Here is a 23,426-nt window from a genome sequence, read left to right as displayed (position 1 = left end):
AATGTAATATTTCCACACTACTTATATCATGTTATTATTATATCTCTTATATATACACACATATATATATATATATATATATATATATATATATATATATATATATATATACACACATATATATATACACTATCATATACTATCTATTTAAAGCGGGCAGAATGCTAGTACCGTGACTGACGAAAGAACCCCTAGAACCTTAACTTACGAAAATAACAGCCTATTTTACCCTTCCGGTCAAATATTGTGCTGCAAACATCAATAACCGATTAACTTGTCAATGCTGTCAAATGACCATGGTATAAGTGGAATAATCCACAGCTAAATTTTTCCGCTTAAAGGGGGGGGTGAAACACTCATTTTCAGTCAATCTCATGTTAATCTTGAGTACCTATAGAGTAGTACTGCATCCTTCAAATCTCCAAAAAGTCTTTAGTTTTATTATATTTCTAAAAGAAAGATAGGCTGTACTGAGTCTTCCGGAAAAAAACGAGCGGCTGGAGGCGTGCCGTGTGAGCGGAGCTAAAGCTGTGCTTATGCGCGGATAACTAACAACACTCAGACATTTGAAGCAGAAAAGCAGTTTTACTCACCGCCTGCGGTTCCAACGCACGACTGTGAACCTTTATCGTTGGGATAATCCTTAAGCATTAGACGATCGTCGCGAATCCGCCGTCGAACTGGGCTTTGTTTATAAAACAATCATCGTCGAAATGCAGGGAACAAACAGTCTTGCACAACTCTGTTGATGCTCCGGAAAAACAAACTCCATCCACTGGTCCCTTAACGCCGGGTTCTTTGGGAATCTGTGCAGGGTTGTCTTGCCCTGGCAACCAAAAACACACTTCTTTGGTGACATTGACTTCCCTAAAGCCGAGCATAGCGCTTTGATGGGCGTACTGCTTTCGCTCTCTCGCTCTGGTCTACGAGTGTGCGCGCGCCCGCGTCCTTCCGGAGAAGTGCCTTAGGACCCGTATATGGAAATTCCACCCCATCTGACGTCACACATGGAATTTTTCCGAAACTTGTGACAAAAGTTCACAAAGAAACTTGTGACAAACCGGAAGGAGCATTTTTGGAACAGAAATACTCCTTCAAACGTTCAATTTAATTTTTGAAACTTTGTCCATGTTTAGCATGGGAATCCAACTCTTTAACAGTGTAAAAAACTCAGTATGTATGAAATAGCATTTCACCCCCCCTTTAATCCACAGTTAGCCGTGGATTATCCCTTACTTATTTGATCATGTTTTGAAATAGATATTTAGAAATATTAATTATTTCTATGAACCGTTATTATAAATGTTATTTGATTCATTGAAATGAAAACTATTTGATTAGTCCTAATTTTGAAATCCACAAAGAATGTCCTGATTACTTTGTAGTTGTTGGTTAGTGATTATGTCTGATCTGTTTGACTCAGGATGAAGAAGTCCACTCATTTACGGCTTCAGCTGTTGGCTAAGGAGGAGTTCAAACTGAGTGTTCTGATGGAGGAAAGTCTGCAGGCGGACACGCTGACGCCCATCCTCATTAAACCTCATCTGGAGGCCATGGACCGCCGGCTACGCCTGGTGCTTCAAGTACTTACCGACTGCATTGAGAAGGAGGGCTACAGTAACGTAGTAGAGGACGACCTGGGCACAGAGGGCTTGAACACGGGCACGGTCCCACAGAGGTAGTGGGCGCAGACTGATCACTGATCATCCTTTGAAGTCCCGCCACAGCTCTATAGACCATGAACGTCTTGCAAGAGATGACTTTTCTGAATTCAGTGAATTCCAAAGACTCATTCCTCAACCAATGGACCATGTGTTCAAACAAGGACACCGTAGACAGAGAAAGCAGTCCAGCATTTATTTGATCCAAAATGTAAGATGATCTTCACATGTAACAGCCGGTGTTATAAAGCAGTGGTTCTCAACTGGTGAAGCGGCACCTAAAATGGGGTCACAGACTTGTTCTGATGATGTATAATTATTATTTATGTACTTTCAAAAAATAAAATGGCCATTTTTCCTATTCAGCCTATATCAGGTTCAAAATGTGGCATACTATTGGGTTTATGCAGTTCTTATTAGGCCTGATAATAATTTTCAGTGTAAAAAGGATATTTTTGGTTTTATTTTTTTATGGTGAATAACTTTGTTCCTGTGTTGAGTTGCCACTTAATATGAGATGTAAAGCAAAACCAGTTGAGAACCATAGTTATAACGGATCTAAATACATAACAAAAACGCTTATATTTCCATGTCTTTGCAGAACATCATTTAACCAGTATTTGCTGTCCCTTTGGGAAAGTATTTGAACTTTAGAGATATATCGACTATTTTTTTTTTTTTTAAAGTTTGGCTGAAGTATTTGCAGCTAAAGAAGGTTCAAACTACAGCTTCACAAACTCTTTCGCCGCTGTACATGACATGTGCATCTGTCTGAATATATGTGGACTTTCATGTCTTCAAATAAAATACTTTATACTCTCTCCATACAAGGAGGAATAAGAGGGACTGTGCATTCATATAGCAACATATTTTTCTTTACCTTATTTCGGACAAAAAGCTTTGAGTGAAATATTAGTTTTCTCCCAAAACCTGTCCCGTCTGTCATGTAATGTTGTAGCTGATCAGATTATTTATTGAGTTTCATATTTATTGTTCTTTAAGCATGCCACTCATACATTCTGTTACATGAAATCAAAGAGGTAAATTTATCTGGAACATTAAACCAGTTGCAGTATTTGTGCTATAGCGAGTAGATAAGTAACAATGTGCGGTATATGTTTGAAAAAAGTTGATGGTTTACTGCATCGTCCTTAAAATTTAACAACTCACTTCATTCTGTCTTTGCCTACTCTACCTGCACATCAAGATCTGTTTTCAGTCAAATTGAAGGCGACATCAAAAATTCAACATTGTCAGTGACTGCTGCATTTTCACCCACATGTGACCTGTAAATGGAGCACTTAAATTGCACAATTAAATAATGTCAGATTAATGACTAGAATTTTCATGCTATTAAACAAAAAATGTGAAAACAATGTGAAATTATGTGAATGATGTTCTTTAGATCTAATGGATGATATACACATCTTTTTAGTCCTTGCAAAAAAAAAAAAAAACATTTAAAAATCTTCAATTCGTTTTTTTTTTCCCCATTGACACAGCTCTTAAAGAAACAGTACGTGAGAGTTAACATGCATGAACACCACTCGGTTTTGTCGTCGGCAGTAGCACAGTGGTCATGTTAGTTTTGCTGATTGAGCTTTTTTCTTAGTATCATTTTGTATATGATATGCTGCAGCGTATGTATAGACATGCATGCACATTGTAACATTCGTTGTCTTTTTAGTTCAGGGTGGGAAGGATGTGGGTGTTTATGTCCAGCTCTCTACAGCCTTTGTTGTGCTACAAAACACATTTCTACTAACACTGCTGAAAACGTTCTGTAAATACCGTGTGAATCCAGTGCCTGTGCAATTAGAGAAATACTTGAATACTCGGTTGTGGAGATGTGAGAGTAATCAGCGGAATAAATGTGGTTTATTATATTATGGCTACATTGCAATTTCATACGATTTGTTGTTTTCTTCATACCTGCAGTTAGTATTTTCACAGTTTCAAAGGATTACAGTATGTTTTGCTGTTGCTGTCATATTTTGTCTCTTAATGGGACCTTTTGTTTCAGTTTGTCCATTGGTTATGGTACAATAAACAGAGATTAAGCAAATGATGGAATACAGATAATCTTTTTTTTAACATAACCTATATAATAATTCCAGTGTAGTAATCATAGACTTTTAAATACGGACTGCATGTCATTAGGTAATGCTTTACAATAAGTCTCATTTGTTAACATTAGTTAATGCATTAACTAACATGAATTAACAATGAACACTTTGTTCTTAAAGCATTTATTAACAATTGTTAATGCAAGTTTATAAAAATGTCCATGTTCATGTTAGTTCACAGTGCATTAACAAACGTTTAACAGATAAACCATTGATCATAAAAATGTATTAGTAAATGTTGAGATTAACATTAGATTAATAAATGCTGTATAAGTATTGTTCATTGTTAGTTAATGTTAACTAGTTAACAAATGAAACCTTATTGTAAAGTGTTATCGGTTACACTTCATTTTAAGGTGTCCGTTTTACAGTAGGCCCTAATTATATATGGATTGAGTAATATGAATTAACTACATGTTCTTACTATATGGTTAGGGTTATGAATGGGGTTTGATTTAGGGTTAATTGCATGTAATTATGCATAATTTAGTACTACAGTTACTACATGTAACGTATGTAATAAGAACACTGTAAAACAAATCTTTATCACTAAAAATATTTTCAAAAAACAATTGCTTCAATTTAATAGCTACAAAATCACCTTTAGAGCAAATGTTTGTTCTAATAGCAATCAAATATAGAAATTTGTTGAAATAAGTCCAACTGATCAATCATCTACTGACCATAAATGATCAGTTAGAGGCCTGTGTAAAAAATCGGTAATAATTAAAGTGATTAGAAAATGCATGGGCTGTTAACATGACATGGTTATACATGAGCTAATAATGGTATTAATTAATGATCCGTCTAAACAATTTTAAAAGCTGTCCAACTGTACCTGAAGCCCACTGTTCCACTTTAACATGATCAGTTAAATGGGACTTAAAATAGAGCTTCAGAAATCATTAGATATAGGTACATTAATGTAAGCACTGCAGATGTTAATAATGTTTTAAAGTATTTTATGAAGTGTTACTGAGCACAGGAATTTGTTTTATTAATTAGAGATCAATGAGTTTGCTGTGTCTAAGAGGTTCCTATCTGTAAAGGTTGAAAACGTACTCGGTTACTAACGTAACCTCGGTTCTCTCTAGAAGAGGGAACGAGTACTGCGTTTTATCAAAACGCTACGGGAAAAGTCTCTTTTCACGAAACACTGAAGCAAAAAATTATCCTTTAATTTTCATATATGTAAAACGCGTTGCGGCAGCAGCAGACAGCTATGGCGAGACGGCTTGCTCGCTCATTGGCTGCTCTGCGGCAACTGCTTAAGCCAATCGAGCGAGGCCTGGGATGACATCAGGCCAATGAGGGCGCTTCGCGCCCTCCTCGCCACTTCCCGCCGAAACGGGCGTGGCTTACCTCTATAAAAGGAGCTCGAGAAGGCTGACTCACTTGATTTTGATCGCCGAAGCGAACCAGAGTGAACCGTACGCACGGCAGAGAACGCAGTACTCGTTCCCTCTTCTAGAGAGAACCGAGGTTACGTTAGTAACCGAGTACGTTCTCTTACGAGAGTCCTCTCGTACTGCGTTTTATCAAAACGCTACGGGAACCCCTTGCAAAACGCCGTGCGTGCTGGGATAAAAACACTGATCACCGGAAGCTTTTTCAGGCATACAGTGCATAATCACCAGATTGACTCACACAGAGTCAGGGAATAAGGGTGAGAGCCTTAAATCCCTATATTTTAGCGTCGTAGAAAAACATGTCCACAGACGCAAGTATAATCATCACATAGACAGGGTAGGGAACCTGAACTAATGTGGAAAGTGTGGGTCTTACACAGTTCTGCCCAAGATAGTCGGTAGCGCATAGCGCATGAGTTTCAGCGGTCTGATTAGACGGCTGAACAGATTACACCGACAAAAGCTTAGCCTGCAAGGCGGGAACCTCTAGGTTATAAAACCTGATAAATGTAGACGGCGAGGCCCAACCTGCCGCCGTACATATATCCTGTAGGGAAATCCCGCTGGACCAAGCCCACGAAGAAGCAACGCTTCTCGTAGAGTGCGCTCTGACTCCCAGAGGGCATGGAATGCCCTTGGCAGTATAAGCCAGCGCTATGGCGTCAACTATCCATCTGGATAGACTTTGTTTCGAAACAGCCATTCCTTTGGAACGTCCGCTGAACGAGACAAAGAGTTGCTCTGTCTGTCTGAAGACAGCAGAGCGGGACATATAAGCTCTTAAAGCCCTAACAGGGCAAAGAAAACTCGAGTCCCCTTCCTCACTCGATGCCGGCAGGGCAGCCAGGGATATAACCTGAGCCCGAAAAGGCGTGTTGAGGGATTTCGGCACATAGCCATGCTTAGGTTTGAGTATGACTTTAGAGTCATTAGGACCAAACTCCAAGCACGCCGGGCTCACAGAGAGCGCGTGCAGGTCGCCTATGCGCTTCACTGAAGCGAGAGCCATCAAAAACACTGTTTTGAAAGACAAATGTTTGAGGCTAATAGACTGGATAGGCTCGAAAGGGGCACCTTTCATGGCCGCTAGGACCGTAGAAAGGTCCCACAAAGGAACTGAAGGAGGTCTGGGTGGATTCAGTCTCCTAGCTCCCCTGAGGAAGCGGATGACTAAATCATTCCTTCCCAGCGACTGACCCAGCGTTGAACCAGAGAACGCTGAAATAGCCGCCACATACACTTTGAGCGTGGAAGGGGATCTGCCCTTATCCAACAGCTCTTGTAGGAAGGAGAGAACCTCCGTTACCTCACATTCGTGGGGTGAAATGCTCCGGGCTGCACACCAGCCGGAGAAAACCGACCACTTCGAAGCATAAAGCCGCCGTGTCGACGGTGCTCTAGCCTGAGTGATGGTATTCACGACTCCCTCTGTGAGACCAACGGGTATCCGTTGAGCACCCACACATGAAGGGACCACAGTTCCGGGTGTGGGTGCCAAATCGAGCCCCCGGCCTGCGAGAGGAGATCTCTCCTCAACGGCAGCGGCCATGGAGCGATATCTGCCAACTGCATCAGAACTGGGAACCATGTTTGGTTCTCCCAGAACGGAGCTACAAGCAGGACTGGGCATTTCGTTTCCCTGACCCGTTCCAGCACCTGTGGCAGGAGGGAGACGGGGGGAAAAGCGTATAACGGGCAGCGCGGCCACCTCCGGGACAGCGCGCTGTCGGTCTTTGAAAAGAACGCGGGGCAGTGCGCGTTTTCGCGGGACGCGAAAAGGTCCACCTCCGCTCTGCCGAATCTCTCCCACAACAGCCGGACTGTTTGTGGGTGTAGAGACCATTCGCCCGGGGGAACATTGTTCCTGGACAGTCTGTCTGGGCCCACATTCTGAAGCCCAGGTACATGCACTGCTCTCAGCGAGCGTAAGTTGTGCTGAGCCCATAGTAGGAGGCGTTTCGCCAGGCTGTACAGGGATATGGATTTCAGACCGCCCTGGCGATTTATGTAGGACACCACAGCCATGTTGTCCGAACGGACTATGACGTGTTCGTCCTTGATGCGGGGACAAAAACGCGTCATCGCGTTGTGCACTGCCAGCATTTCTAGGCAGTTTATGTGTAGGAGCTTTTCTCGTTCCGACCACAGGCCGAAGAACGGTCTGCCCTCGAGCAGAGCTCCCCATCCCGAGGTGGATGCGTCTGTCGACACCATCCTCACTCTCGAGGAAGTCCCCAGGCTTACACCTGATTGGTACCAGTCGTCCGCCGTCCAAGGCGCCAGGGCTGAAACACAGCTCTGATCGACCTTGAGGCGTAATCGACCGGTCGCCCACGCTCTGCGCGGTACCCGCGTTTTCAACCAGAACTGCAGCGGGCGCATGCGGAGCAAGCCCAGCCGGAGAACTGACGATGCTGAAGCCATGAGACCCAGCATCTTTTGAAACTTCCTGAGCGGGGTGACAGCGCCGCGGCGGAAAGACCTCGCCGCGCGCTGAATGATCAACACGCGCTGTGGTGACAGCCGCGCTGTCATAGACTGTGAGTCCAGAACGACGCCCAGGAACAAAATCGATTGACTGGGGTTCAATGAACTCTTTGTCCAGTTGACTGTGATACCAAGATTCTCGAGGTGATCGAGTAAAATGGTTCTGTGCTCCACGAGCTGTTATCGTGATTGAGCTAGGATCAACCAGTCGTCCAAATAGTTCAGCACTCGCATGCCTCTGAGTCTGAGAGGAGCGAGCGCTGCGTCCATGCATTTCGTAAATGTACGGGGTGCTAGGGACAAGCCGAATGGCAGGACTGTATACTGGTATGTCTGACCCTCGAAGGCGAATCTCAAGTATCGCCTGTGGTGTGACGCTATTTGTATTTGAAAATACGCGTCCTTCAGATCTATTGACATGAACCAGTCTTCTCGGCGAACATGCGCGAGAATTTTGCTGGTTGTGAGCATTTTGAAACTGCGTTTCACCAATACTCTGTTCAACCGTCTTAGATCCAGTATGGGTCTGATACCGCCGTCCTTTTTGGGGACTAGAAAGTATCTGCTGTATAGCCCTCCTTCGCTTAGAGCTGGGGGAACACGCTCTATCGCCCCTTTGCTTATCAGTTTTGATATTTCGGCTCGAAGTAGGTGAGCTACTTCCAACGAGACCGTAGTTTCGACGCGCGCTATGAAGCGGGGAGGGCGTCGACAAAACTGTAGCGAGAAGCCTCTCTTTATAATGCCTAGCACCCAGTCCGAAACCCCTGGGAGCGCTGCCCATGCTTCTGCATGGCTGGCTAGGGGCTGGATACGGAGCGCGCTCTGATCGCCGTGCGACAGAGGTGCTTCGGGGGATACAAACATAGGCGTTATGCCTGTGGCATTTGAGGCGGGGCGCGCGCTTAATACAGCGGGCGAGACGCTCGTCCTCGACCTTACTACAGTGCTTGGCTGAGTGAGGGAGGACTGAGAAAGTCTCATAGGACCCATGTGAGCGAGTAGATGTGGGCTGGGAGCGGGCACATTTACTGCTTTGGGCGCGGCGTCTGCCTGAGCAGAGCGCGCGCTCACAGTTCTCGTTTTTACAGAGAGCCTGTGATGTGTTAGACATAGTGTTCGTGGGCACTGGGAAGTGGGCACTCTCACTATGCTGGAAGCGCAACCGACCTGAGTCGATTTTATGTGCGCGGGCCCTACGTGTAGGGCTGTGCTTATGTGTAGTGATGGGCACTGAGGAGTGGGCATCGAGACTACATTTATAGCACCATCGGCCGTGGCCGGGACACCAGAAAACACACTCTTTTCGAGATTTATCTGGGTAGCCGTGAGAACGGCTTTTGCGTGCAGGCAAGCGGGTGGCAGTGCAGGCTTGCTCTCTGCAGAAAACACTGGAACAGTCGCAAACCTTGGGACTGAAACAGCGGGGCGCTTGGGTGGGAGGCCGGCCGCAACGGGACTCACACACCTGCGCTTTCCCAGGCTTGCTAGGACTTCTTCGGCACTTCTGGTTTTACCACAACCCTCGATCGCGGCCCGCGCGAAGAGGGGCGCCGGGCGCTGGACCGAGAGCGGGGCCTCGAGCTGCGCTGTTGTGGCTGCTGCGAAGAGGCGGCCGAAGGCGGGGGCTGAGGCTGAGAGCTCCGCGGGGTCCGTTTGTCACGAGCCGCTGCAGAACCGGAGCGCTTCGGTAGGAAGTGCTTGAAGGCTTGAGACGCTTTCTGGGCCTCGGTAAATCTCTCCACGAACTCGGAGAGAGAAGAACCAAAAAGGCCGGTGGAAGACAGCGGGGCATCGAGAAACGCAGTGCGCTCGGAATCGGCCATCTCCGTGAGCGTCAGCCATAAGTGCCTCTCAGCGACAGTGGCGGAAGCCATACACCGTCCTATGGCTTGTGCGGCGGCTTTAGTAGCTCGGAGCGTGAGATCTGAAGCGCTCCTTAGGTCCGCGATGCAGATAGCGTCAGGTCCCATCTCGTCCAGCTTACGGAGGAGATCACCCTGGTAAATCTGCAGCGTAGCCATGGTGTGTAGCGATGACGCGGCCTGCCCAGCGGCGGAGAAGATTCGCGCGAGCAGCGTCGACGTCATGCGGCAGGCTTTGGAAGGCAACACCGGTTTAGTCCGCCGTCCAGCAGAGGGCGGGCAAAGGTGGGTCGCTATCGCCTGTTCCACCGGCGGAAGAGAGAGGTAGCCTCGGTCACTGGCATTATCCAGAGAGGAAAACGCGGGTGACACAGATGAGCGCGTCCGCGCAGAGTAGGGCGCGTTCCAAGCCTTCGCAACTTCTTCGTGTAACTCAGGAAGAAAAGGAGCGGGCTTAGATTCCGGAGAAGTGCGCTCACCAGGGAGGAAACTACCATCCAGCCGGGTTCGAGAGGGGGGCTCCGGTGCAGACCACTCGAGGCCGAGGCTCGCCGCGGCCAGTGCGAGTACCCGCATGAGCTCCGTCTCAATGTTGGCTCTCGTTGAGGGCTTGCGGGCAGGGGGCGCGAGATCCTCAAAGCTCGCCCAATCCTCGCTGCCTGAAGCTAGCAGAGAGCAGGAATCCTTCTCCCCCGACGCGGCCTCTGAACCGACTTCCTCTGATGAAGCGGCGGCAGACTGCGGGCGCTGAGCATCAGGAAGTGATTCGAGAGAGGCCGGAGAAGCTGGCGGGCGAACCGGCGAGCTTGGTCGGGCTGGAGCGGGTTCCGGGACCCGCTGCGAGCGGCGCTTTTTACGGCGCGGCATCGCGGCGGTGAATGCAGGCTTGGAAAAGGATGCCAGGCGAGTCCTCAGAGTCACCATCGGCAAAAGCTCGCAGTGAGGGCATCCGCCGTCAGCGAGCGCGAGCGCTGCATGGTCCTCACCCAGGCAGGAAACACAGATGACGTGCTTGTCTCCCTCGGTGAGTGGGGCTCGGCACGAGCCGCAGGAAGGCATCTTGAAAAAGACGCAGCTCTCTTAGGGGTGAGTGTTGCGAAGAACACACACACACACACACACAGAAAAGCAATAATATGAAAAGGATATAGGCGTCGGAAAGCGCAGCAGGTACGGCTGTAGAAGGCGGCGTTGGCCAGCGGCTTCGAGGGCTCGTCCCGCTGATGTGCTTGCCTCAACGACGCTGCTTCCGTGATCCAGCGATGCGTGCGCTTCGCTGAAGAGATTAAAATCAAGTGAGTCAGCCTTCTCGAGCTCCTTTTATTGAGGTAAGCCACGCCCGTTTCGGCGGGAAGTGGCGAGGAGGGCGCGAAGCGCCCTCATTGGCCTGATGTCATCCCAGGCCTCGCTCGATTGGCTTAAGCAGTTGCCGCAGAGCAGCCAATGAGCGAGCAAGCCGTCTCGCCATAGCTGTCTGCTGCTGCCGCAACGCGTTTTACATATATGAAAATTAAAGGATAATTTTTTGCTTCAGTGTTTCGTGAAAAGAGACTTTTCCCGTAGCGTTTTGATAAAACGCAGTACGAGAGGACTCTCGTAAGAGAACCTCTACAGATGTCAAATAATATTAAAGAATGTTAAGGAAACATCAAGGTATTCTTTAAAATACATTTTTATTCATAACAAGTATGACTTAATTATAGAATAAACTTTCAAAGGAGCTAAAAAGGAGCTGATAATGATAAACAGTAATGCAATAAAACATTTACATAAATGTATTTCATGTAGATTTTGTAATTTAAAGTGTTAGTTCACCCAAAAATGTCATTATTTACTAACCATCAAGTTGTTTAATACCTGAATGAGTTTCTTTTTTCTGTTGGACACAAAATAAGATATTTTGAAGAATGTTTGTAATCAAACAGTTGACTGTCATTGACTTCTATAGTACCAAAAAAAATAAAATGTTATAAAATATTAGGTTATACTTTATTTTAAGGTGTCATTGTTACAGTGTAATTATATATTTAAGTACTGAGTAATATTAAGCAACTACATGTACTTACTGTAGGGTTAGGGTAGGATTAGGATTTGTTTGAGGGTTAGTTTTATGTAATTATGCATAATTTACTGTTAGTACATGTAACAAGGACACTAATAAAGTGTTACCAAATTTTATATACTATGGGAGTCAATGGGTGCCGTCAACGGTCTGGTTCAGTTTAAACATCCTTTAAAATATATTTTTTTAGTGTTAGAAAATAGAAACTCCTACAGGTTTGGAACAACTTGAGGGTACGGAAGCCCTAAGAGGCCATGGATTATTTCTATCTTGTTTTCTCGTGATGACGACTTAATTTTCTCGTGATCTCGAGATAACAACATTTGTTATCTCGAGATCACGAGAAATTTAAGTCGTCATCACGAGAAAACAAAATAGAAAAACATTATAATCCATGGCCTCTTAAGGCTTCCGTATGAGGGTGAGTAAGTGATGACAAAATTTAAATGTTGGGGGGGGGGGGTGAACTATCCGTTTAAATAAGGCTTTAAACGCCTAAACACGTTAAAAGTCTCTGACAGCTGCATATCAGTGTATTCAGTGGCAAAAATCCAAAGGCATATGTAAATGAAATATATCGAATGTTATTATAGCATACGCCTATAACATTTGATACAACAAACATTTTAAATATCTGGGGCAGTTTTGCCTCAAGCCCTGGCTAATGGCTGACCTGTCCCTGATGCACAGTGTTGTTGTGCTGGTGCAGTAATGGTCTGGTCTGGTCTGGTCTGGGGGGACAGGGACTGCAGTAATCAGAGCAGCCGCAGACGGTCCAGCAGAGGAAACGGCGTCATGGGAACGGACCGGGATTCCGCAGGGAACGTTATCAGATCGCACTCTCTGTGCACTCAGAGTCTGACAGGAAACGCCACATGAGCGCGAATATCTGTGTGATCGTTACAACGCAAAACAACTGGACTTAAATCATTGACTGTTTAATTATCACCTGCTAAAATATCAAATCACGGCCAACTTTTAACAAAGCGTAGACTAATAACAAAAGCAAAACAACGATTTTTGTCCGTGTTCAAACATGGCAGCGAGAATCGAGATCGATCTCAGGCCACACACCGACATCTCGCGCCGCGGGCTGTTTGCTCGTGTTTCTCAGTCCTTCATACGCCACTTAATGTTCTTTTGAACACACATCCCCTTTTTAGTCACGGAAACACAATTTATGGCTATTATGTCGCATTATAGATTGCATCTACAGAAGCCAAGAGTTAGTGCCGAGAGATATGTGATTCAAGGGGCCACAACTTTGTGAGAGGAACACAAACAAACTGAAAGAGTTAAGACTAAAGACACGAGAAACATGTTTGTTAATGTTTCATTCGTCGTTCAATTATAGTTAAGAGGGTCAGACTATAAAAAGAAACACGACAAAACAAAACATCCAATCCCGAGTAGGACTGGACCACCCAGAATCAAAGAGTGAATGAGTGACTGGAGTTTGTTGATCACGCCCCGGGTTCAGACGTTTACAGTAGTTCCAGTCATGTACGCCCATTACAAGAGCATCTGAGTAGCAGCCGGTCACTTACACTACACACATACACACACACTTCTCATGAGAGCTGCTTCGTTTATCTTGGCCAGCTAGAGCCTTTTTTATTATTATTATAAATCACAAAGGCTTTCCACCCTGGACGTCTGATGATGTTTGACAGCTCGCAATATCCTTATAACTGTTTTAACTATGATGGAGAAGGATATCCCTCTTGTGCCACAGATGAAGAGAAGAAAGTGTGTCGTCCGGCTTACAGGTATTTCATTATTATTATTTATTATTAGTAGTATTAATAATATTTTTTTGCTATATCAGTAAAAAATATATTTTAGCACTTTTACAATCATTTTATGTTAAGTTAAATACATTGTTGTAAAAGTTGTTGATATTTTAAATTATTGTTTTATCTTGCATTGTTTTATTATTTTATATTTCAAATTCTATTTCTTAATGTGGCGAATGGTGTTGAGCATTACAGAGGGTAATGATATTTATTATATATTTATAAGTAATGAATGAATCATTCATTACTTATATATATATAATAAATATGAAAGTTTATTATATTATATTATTTATATGAAACATTTTAAAAGTTATAATGTATCAGCTATGTAAAATGAAAACAATATGTAGTAATTATAATTTCAGTATTTTTTTATGAAATTATGACAATAAGTTTATGCTGTTGTCTAGATCAGTGAAGACTTGCAATAAAGCTTTTGCAATGTTAGCAAGAATAATAAGTGTTTCAGAACATTTAAAGCTTATTATATTCTTATTTTTTATTAATTATTTGTGTGTGTGTGTGTGTGTGTGTGTGTGTGTGTGTGTGTGTGTGTGTGTGTGTGTGTGTGAATGATTACAAACGAGCATATATCCCTTAAATTAGGGCATACAAGCCTCTTTAAAAGGACAAATCTTCGCTAACATGCGTTTTCTGTCTCTCTATTAGTTACATTGCACTAATAGCGATGGCTATACAGCAGAGCCCAGAGAACAAAGTTACCCTATCTGGAATCTACGAGTTCATCATGAAGAGATTTCCTTATTACAGATCCAACCAGAGGGCTTGGCAAAACTCAATTCGGCATAACCTCTCTCTAAACAGCTGCTTCATAAAGGTATGAGGATGGAGGCTGGATGTGTATGCTAAAATGTAAGCGTAAAGTACCTAGATAAAAAAAAAAAAAAAAAAAAAAACACTAAGTGGATGAACAATTTTCATTATACAAATATAACCAGATTGTTTTGTTATGCTGTGCAACCAGGCATGACTGGAAGTTCTGAAGTCAACAAACGTTTTAAGAAAAAGTAAAGAAACCCCATAGTTATAATTGTAAGGGCATTATTACTAATGGTTTTCTTAACTTTAGGGGTTTGCTGTAACTGGCTGCTGATTATTTGTTTTCCTCAGGTGCCCCGTACGGAAGGTAACGAGAAAGGAAAAGGTAATTACTGGACGTTCGCCACGGGCTGCGAGTCCATGCTGGACCTCTTTGAAAATGGCAACTTCCGTCGTCGGCGTCGCAGACGCAACATAAAAATGGGCCTGAAGGAGCCAGCCGAAACCTTTGTTGCCACGGACACTCATCAGGGCGTCGCAGTAAGATCCACAGAATCAGATTCGTTCTGCCCCGTGAACACCAGTCACAGACCGGCCCAAAACAACCCACCCCTCAGCAAACCTGAGCCTGAGATCAAATTCAGCATTGACTACATTCTGTCCACGCCGGACCCTCTGCCAGGGTTCAGAGCCCCTAACAGTATAGCTGGAGCTGTGATCCACCACCTGGAGCCACAACATCTCAATCTACACTTCTGGACCATGTAACCTAAACCATAGGAGGCAGAACAGATTCAGTAAATACCTGAAAAAGACAAATTAAGCTTCAATAGTGTGCAAAAAGTTCTTCCCATAATGCAAATTGGCTCGTCAATATAGGCACATGCAGTTTATTGTGTGCTAGTGCTCTCGTCAGTAAGTCTGCTGTCGCTCATGTTAGCAAAGCTGTTAAATAAGAATGTAACTTATGAATTATTTAATGATTAATAATAGGATTTTGAGTATACATATATACAGTATGCTCACTTTGAAAAGGTCACTTCGAATATCGCAATGAATTTTTGAAAGCATAGACAGCTGATTTTGATGAAATCAATCAATTAGACTGCTCATGTCAAACAAGTAACACTTTACACTAAGGTTCCATTTGTTAACATAAGTTAACATAAAATGTTTTAATAACATGGAAAATACTTCATTAATCTCAGTTAATGTTAATTTTAACATTTACTAATGCATTATTGGTTTACACTTTCTTTTAAGGTGTCCTGGTTACAGTGTAATTATACATTTAAGTATGAGTAATGTTACTTACTATGGGTTAGGATTTGGTTTAGAGTGTGTTGCATGTGATTATGCCTAATTTATAGTTACATAGTTACATACCAGGACACTATTTTACAGTCGTTACACATTCATGTTGTTAATTAATATTACTCAGTACTTAAATGTATAATTATACTGTAACAAGGACACCTTAAAATAAAGTGTAACCTAGTGTAGTGTAAGTGTAACATTATTTAATGGACCTGAACAAGCACAGTTGTATTTTATTAACTGACGTTAACAAAATGAATAAATGCTGTAACAAATGCATTGTTGAATAATGAATTAACTAACGTTAACTGATGCGACCTTACTGTAAAGTGTTAGCAATACATAACTCACAATTTAGTACAAATTACAAATATTAATTACAAATCTCATGAGGTGTGTTGGTGTTGAGGACAAGGGTTTGCTGTTAGTGAAGTGTTTGCAAACAAATGCGCTAACATGAGGTTAGTGTAATCAGCATTCCCTGCTCACTGCACAACTGCTGAACGACTCTATTGTTTACATATGTTGTTTATAATGTGTATCATTGGCCCTTGACAGTCTGTGATCCGTATCAATCACTGATAGACTGAGAATATGCTCCCCTGGGCAAAACCAGAGGCCTCCATATCTAAAGCCCTCCCCAGGGTGTTATTAAGCTTTTGATGGTTTATTTGGGAATCTGTTTATTTTAAAGCATCTTTAAACTTTGTACAAAGATGATATAAGAAGGAGAGTTTTTCAAAGGAAAAAAGTGAGATGTGCTACACTATTATCAGTCCTAATTGTTTGGCTGATTCAATTGCAGTATCACATAATTTGGTTTGGTCATTCGTTTTTAGTTCAAATCAACCTGCTTGTATATATATATATATATATATATATATATATATATATATATATATATATATATATATATATATATATATATATATATGAAGAGTTCAGATGCAAAAACCTCTAAATGCCATCTGAAATTTCCTCCTAGAATGATCATTTTTATCAAGCTCATATATTTAAGTTCAGTAATTTCACTTAAATGGCAATGAAAATGACCTATTAATTGCCATTTAAGTGAAATTATTGAACTTAAATATACAAGCTTGATAAAAATGATCATTCTAGGAGGAAATTTCAGATGGCATTTAGAGGTTTTTGCATCTGAACTCTTCATTCATATATATATATATATATATATATATATACAGTATATTATATACCATAGCATCTGCTAAATTAGTAGGTTTATAGAGCAATGCATAGATCTATGAAATATTGTTTAAATGCCAATATAAGGCAATAAAGCAGTAATTATTGAATATAAGGCCTCATTTCTTCCAGTCACCAACATTCATTATTCAAGATTTGAGAAAATATTCTATACTGTATATGTTGTAATCTCCTAACAAACAGTTATTCTGACATTAAAATAGTTTAAAACAAATTGTTAAATGTTATAATTATGATTAAACAAAAACAGGTTATAAATAAATAACTCTACATCCCAGCCAGCTTTAATAATAGTGATTCCTTTTATGTCCTATTTATATTATATATATATACACGCATTTCTATTTTCAATATATATATATATAGATTGGACTTTCTTCAGGCCTACATACATATACATACATAAGTGCCATCTGAAATTTTCTTCTAGAAGGATCATTTTTATCAAGCTTGTATATTTAAGTTCAGTAATTTCACTTAAATGACAATTCATAGGTAATTTTTATTGCCATTTAAGTGAAATTACTGAACTTAAATATACGAGTTTGATAAAAATGATCATTCTAGAAGAAAATTTCAGATGGCACTTAGAGGCTTTTGCATCTGAACTCTTCATATGTATGTATATGTATGTATATGTATATGTAGGCCTGTAGAAAGTCAATTTCACATGCCATGAAAATGTTCCTTAATGGTATAGAAATGCATTTGGCATATTTGAATAGACATAACTGAATATTAGCAAACTGTCAGACAAGTGCAGTCTAACCTTCTCCAAATCTCCCTAATCTCTCTGACTGACCTTTTCCCATTTATACGAAGTCCGACTAATGCGATCCAAACACTCTATTAGAATACATATCACTCATGAAGCTGGGAGTTTAGAACGGGAAGCCTGTTAACATTTATTTTCCTTCTAAGGTGTATCAATCATGGCTTGCATTGTGCTCAGGAGGGGACATTTTTCAATTTAACCTTTATATTACGGAGTGACTGCATCAGAAAGGTTTCAACACACTTAACATGAGTGGCATTTAATATAGCATTACACTTGCAAGGTTAGCCAGAGATGTGACCTTATTCAAATCCTGCTGCCACTACAACACCTATCCTGATGCAATTATAATTAAACGCCTTATGCCGGCTTGCAAATCCTCTGATCGATCACTGATATTAAGGTAAATATTGCACTGCCCCCAGTGAACATCTAACTCTAAAAGTGTTATGGATCAGCAGGTTTCTATTAACAGCATTGTTGATGTTGCGTTCTCTGGTGTGGATATATTTGGGTAAATTAACTTAGCATAAAGTGCTTCGAGGCTTGATCTTAAAAGGCCCAAGACACCCCCCACCCCCACCCCTCCTAAAAAAAACCTCAAAGCTCTGGCTGCATTCCTTTACCCTGCCATGGCGTACGGATTAATGGTAGTTTAAGGAGTAAACGCTCATTTTTGATTTGCTTTTTAATTAAAACCAGTTTACACTTCATAGATTAATGTGTCTCTGGAATATTGTGACGGTGTTGTTCACTTGCCTTGTCTGTTGTCGTACAGATCTTGAGATAAAAAATTGTATCTTTCCCTCTTATATTTGTAAATAAACCCTCTTTTTGTGCATATATTTATTGCGTTATACTGAAGCGTTGTCAGCGAGGTGAAATGAAAGGCTTAGGGCTAGGTAAACAGCACTGAACGAGGAAATTGGGAAATCAGTGATGTGCAACGATAATAGCACCCATATAATAAACATAAACAGCTAATTTGCTCAAAATGTTTAGCTTTCATTGCCTTTTCCCCTGTTTTAAAATTGGATTTTGGCCAGGAAATTATTACAAAAACAAGATAGCGATGAAGCCTTTAAGAAATACTTATAATGCAATAATAAGTCCCTGATTAACAATCATGATTTCCTTAAGGTGTGATTTTTAGCTAAGGATGTAGCGTTCATTGAATAACTCCCAATCTGGATGTGCACATATGCTTCTGAATAACCTGGAAGCTAAAGAGAGCTCTTTAAATAACTACGGGTTATGAGGTTTGCTACTGTATGTTTTGGACTGACACCAGTTAAAGGGATAGTTCACCCAAAAATGAAAATGCTGTCATCATTTACTCACCCGTCACCCTCATGTTGTTCCAAACCTGTATGACTTTCTTTCTTCTGCTGAACACAAAAGAAAAAAAGTCGGTAACCAAACGACTGATGGACCCCATTGACTTCCATAGTAGGAAAAAAAATACTATGGAAGTCAATGGGGACTAGCAACTGTTTAATTACCAACCTTCTTTAAAATATCTTCTTTTGTGTTCAGCAGAAGAAAGGAAATCATACAGGTTTGGAACAACACGAGGGTGAGTAAATGATGACAGCATTTTCATTTTTGGGTGAACTATCCCTTTAAATGTAAGATTTTTTTATATACTGTATATTATCATGTTTGCAAATGTAGCGATCAAAATATTTTGTGGTAATCAACATCATCTCTAAATACCTAAAAATTCACAGGAGAGCATAAACTGAACAGGCCATGTCATAATAATGTACAGTCATCATACATGCATTTCTATCAATACAAAGCCATGATTATCAAGCCATGTTTTAAATGCAATACTTAGTCATTTGAGGCATTGAGGTTATCACATTAATTACAGAGCTCAAAAAGCGAACACGTTAATGGGCCGTTGCACTTTGATCAGGAAATAATTCATTTCTATTGCCCTAGATGAAAGTGTTCATGCACTTGTTGTGAGTGTTTACTACTACAGCCTTTCTAAGTCATTTTAACCCTTAGTCAGGAATGTGCCACGCGAGCCTGATTCTCATTGGTGCTTGCATCATTTCCTCTAAATTGTGGTCAAATTTGTCCACATGCACAGAGGATTGTTGTCTTCAAGGGTTTACGAGAAACAGCGTAACTCCTTCACTGGCAGTCACGTAATTAATACTCATGAAATAAGGTGGTTATGATAAAGACACTCACCTTTTAGATCTTGAGCTGCTCTTCACTCACTTCTGTTTGAGATCATTTCCTGCTGAAAGTGGTACTTTCATTCAAACTAGATGTTTTAGTAGTCTGAAACAGGTTATCTCTTCTTCCTTCTCCTTCTCCAGCCTTTTCTAGGCTGTCTGTGTTTTGAACGGTTCAAAAGTTTGGAGTTTCACCACGATTTATTTGTATTTATTTGATCAAAAATATAGTAAAACGGTATAGTGAAATATTATTATGATTGAAAATGGATGTTTTCGATTGTAATCTATTTTAATGACCCAAGTTCAATATTAAACCATCAAAATATGAGGAAAATATTTATTTTTTTGCTATAGCAGAAGTTCTGATTGGCCGGAACTTCAAAAATTAAAATTAAATATGATTCAGAGCTTAGCTCAACAATTTAAAATCTTAATAAAATGGCTAAATGGTTCAAAATAAAAGTATAACAGCACTACATTTTTAAAAATAAAATAATAACAGTGAACTACATTTTAACGTTAAATCTATAGTGCTGGGTGGTATACTGGTTCAACTGGTAGGCTATACCGGTTTCAATTTTGCGTACGATTTGCATTTCTGAAATAGCCTACTGTCATACTGTGTGTCGCTGAAACAATCTATTCAATGGAGAGGGGGGCTCTTTTAATCGTAGCCTATATCCTTCTTTCTAATGGTTCTAACTTTATAACACAACAATAAATAATCCACACACAACTAACTTTCTATATTGTAAATACCATGTAGAGCCCAATGATTTCCACAATGCGGACACGCAGAAGGAATCACTGAATCCATTGCGACTAAGAATAGATGTTTGCCTGTCTATTATTGGATCATTACTGCAGTGATTAATATGTTTATAAAATGTTATATGTTTTTGTTCTCCTGCCTCTAATTGATGGAGTGTGTAGGCTTTTAATTTCTTAAACTGTCATTCTGGAATATTGCCATGATGTGTCTTCCCACATGGCTATGTCAAACTGTCCAGAATGACAATGTCAAATTGGCTCACATTGTGAAAGAATGGTTGAGAGCATGAAGAATCATTTTTACACATGAATTGAGTCCAGACCTTAAATCATTGAAAGTGTTTGGGATGTGCTGGAGTAGACTTTACAGAGTGCTTGAATTTCTTTTGAATTTCTCAAAGGCCCCTAGGCCCAGCGAGTTTTGTTCCGATCGACCTCCATTAACCTTGTCTGACAGCTGCTCAAAATTCATTAGCCGCCCCCGACCACGTTTTTCGTGATATGCGGAAGTTTGATGAAAATTTCTTGTTTTGTTCAAGAGTTATAGCTTTTTTAGTAAAAGTGGCTCCTCCCACTTACAACGGTTTGGTGACCCTTAGAGACCACGAATCAAAAGTTCAAATTTTTTGATAATTATTGACAATCAAGACTCCAGAGAATCAAGCTGCACTGGTTTGGCTCCGATCGGGCCAAAAACCTAGTTTGCAAAAGTAGGTTTATCAAAAAAATCCAAAATACCTAAAAATTTTGACGGGACGACGATCAAATTCGAGGCATGCATTTTGGTCATCGTGAGCCAAGGATTCCAATGATATAAGACACTTGACTTGAGCATACGCCTAACGGTTTAGGAGTTTTCGTACTTTTGACTGCTGTAGCGCCCCCGTCAGGCCGATCGGGGCGAGCCTTGGCGACGGTGTAGACTGTGTGAGTACTACCAGCCCTCAAAGTTTCAAGTCTCTAAAACTTACGGTTTGGTCTGCCCGATCACTTTTAAGGGAGAATTTATTTACGAAAGTTTCACGCGCTTGAACCCCTAATTAAAACATTATTTTTAAGAAATAGAACAAGTTTTCATTTAAACAGTAAACTGCCAAAAGGAATTATTACATTTTAAAAGGATAACTAAATTGTTTTGTTCTGGGTTCCCTTTCAGTCGCTCACGTTCGACGTAACGTCGACGTGACGACGTAATTGGGATCACTTCAGAGAGCCCTATCAACTTCGAGTATCTACAGAATAAGCCAATGAACGTTGGCGTGCGTGAACGCGTCACGCGCCCCCGCCCCGCCGCGCGGGTATAAACAGGAAGCGGGCGCACGCACACATTGTCTTTCACTTCGGAGCCGAGCTTTTGCTTTCACTTCCGAACTCTACAGGAAAAGACTGCCTTTGAAAACGAGAAAGGACTCTCCTTGTGTTGGTGTGACGGCGCGATCAGCGGTGGCCGCGAGCATTGCAGCTCACAACTGCTGTTTTCACAGCACTATTGTTCTGTGTTTGTGTGTGTGTGTGTCGGTTCGGTGGGCGTTTCCCCGTGTGTTCATTCACACCGCGGCTACCCCTGGGTGCCTCAGCACTGAGAGAGTTATTTTTCTATTTTTTTGTTTTCACTAAAAGAGCAACACAAGCGTGACCCTGCGTCTTTTTCAAGATGTCATTCCGCTTGTGCGTTTCTGGATGCCGTCGTTCCCTGGCGCCAACAGATGGCCACAGTAGTTGCCTCTCGTGTTTGGGCATTCAACACGCTGAGGCAGCTTTTGTGGATAGTTCATGTTCCCATTGCGGGAATATGACTATCGCAGCGCTTAGATCGAGACTCGCTTACCTCAAGGGAGGTGCAGTCCCCTCGCCTATGCCCCGATCTAGTGTCTATTCTGCCCCGCAGAATAGACCTACTTCGGTGCATGACCAGGGTGATCTGAGGATTACCGTGAGGGCTTCCCCGTCGAGTCATCCTCCGCGGGCCCCTCACGCCTCACAAGCGCTGTCGCCATTGGGGCTCCTTAGTGAACGTCTTGGTCCTTCTCCGGAACGGCCAACCGTTTCCTTTGGGGCTCCAGCTGACGATCAGATGTCGATCGCAGCATCGGAGGGGGAGCTGTCCTCTGGAAATGACGACTCGGCTGCGTTGCCCCCCTCGGGGTGTGTAGCGTTGTCCGAGCCGGATCCAGAATGGACTGCTATGCTTTCCCGGGCCGCCGAGAAGGTCGGGCTTGCGTGGAATCCTCCACCACGTCCCGAACCTTCTCGGTTGGACGATTGGTTTCTCGATTGGTACCTTTCTTTCCGGAAGTGCATGAGGAGCTTTCTAGGACGTGGAAGGCACCGTATAGTGCCCGAAGCCGTTCTAGTGGCTCCTCACCCCTCGCCACCCTCGACGGCGGGGCAGCTAAGGGGTATGTGGATATCCCCCCAGTGGAGCGGGCCGTCGCGATGCAGCTGTGTCCGGCGTCCGCTTCCTCTTGGCGGGGTAATCCACGCCTCCCGTCCAAGGCCTGTAAGTTTTCGTCCGGTCTAACGGCGAAGGCTTACAAGGCCTGTGGACAGGCTGCTTCCGCCCTCCATGCCATGGCGCTCTTGCAGGTCCACCAGGCCCAGGCGCTCATGGACATGAACGAGGGTGGTTCTGACCCAGAGCTCCTCCGGGAGCTCCGTGTGGCAACCGACCTCGCCCTCCGGGCGACGAAGGAAACCGCACGTTCGGTTGGTCAGGCGATGTCCACTCTGGTGGTCCAGGAACGCCACCTTTGGCTCAACCTGGCGGATATGAGGGACACCGATAAATATCGGTTCCTGGATGCCCCTCTTTCCCAGGTTGGGTTGTTCGGCGACGCGGTCGAGAGCTTTGCCCAACAGTTCTCGGCCGCACAGAAGCAGACGGAGGCCATCCGGCACATCCTGCCCCGGCGGACCCCTGCTGCTCCCACCCGTCCGCAGGCCGCAGACCCT

At 42.7% G+C, this 23,426-nt stretch overlaps 2 protein-coding genes across 2 annotated transcripts in view; both read left to right on the top strand.

Annotated features, from left to right (window-relative positions):
* The window catches only part of fam20cb (FAM20C golgi associated secretory pathway kinase b), a 48,571-nt gene extending 44,848 nt beyond the window's left edge, over nucleotides 1-3,723 (top strand). The window contains exon 10 of the mRNA XM_081392658.1: nucleotides 1,424-3,723. Coding sequence (XP_081248784.1) covers nucleotides 1,424-1,682 — 259 coding nt within the window. The 3' untranslated portion in view covers nucleotides 1,683-3,723. The remainder of the gene's footprint in view (nucleotides 1-1,423) is intronic.
* A 9,546-nt stretch (nucleotides 3,724-13,269) lies between these two features.
* Nucleotides 13,270-14,957, top strand: foxl3 (forkhead box L3; the record flags this gene model as incomplete). The annotated part of the gene is made up of 3 exons (XM_081392398.1): nucleotides 13,270-13,379; nucleotides 14,079-14,247; nucleotides 14,541-14,957. 3 exons carry the CDS (start codon nucleotides 13,270-13,272, stop codon nucleotides 14,955-14,957), a joined length of 696 nt encoding a protein of 231 aa, XP_081248524.1.
* Between the last annotated feature and the right edge of the window lie 8,469 nt (nucleotides 14,958-23,426).

Source organism: Scardinius erythrophthalmus, assembly GCF_964197995.2.
Source record: "Scardinius erythrophthalmus genome assembly, chromosome: 18".
Taxonomy (NCBI): Eukaryota; Metazoa; Chordata; class Actinopteri; order Cypriniformes; family Leuciscidae; genus Scardinius; species Scardinius erythrophthalmus.
Note: the sequence above shows the minus strand (reverse complement) of the source record. Positions and strands in the feature narration are given on the sequence as shown.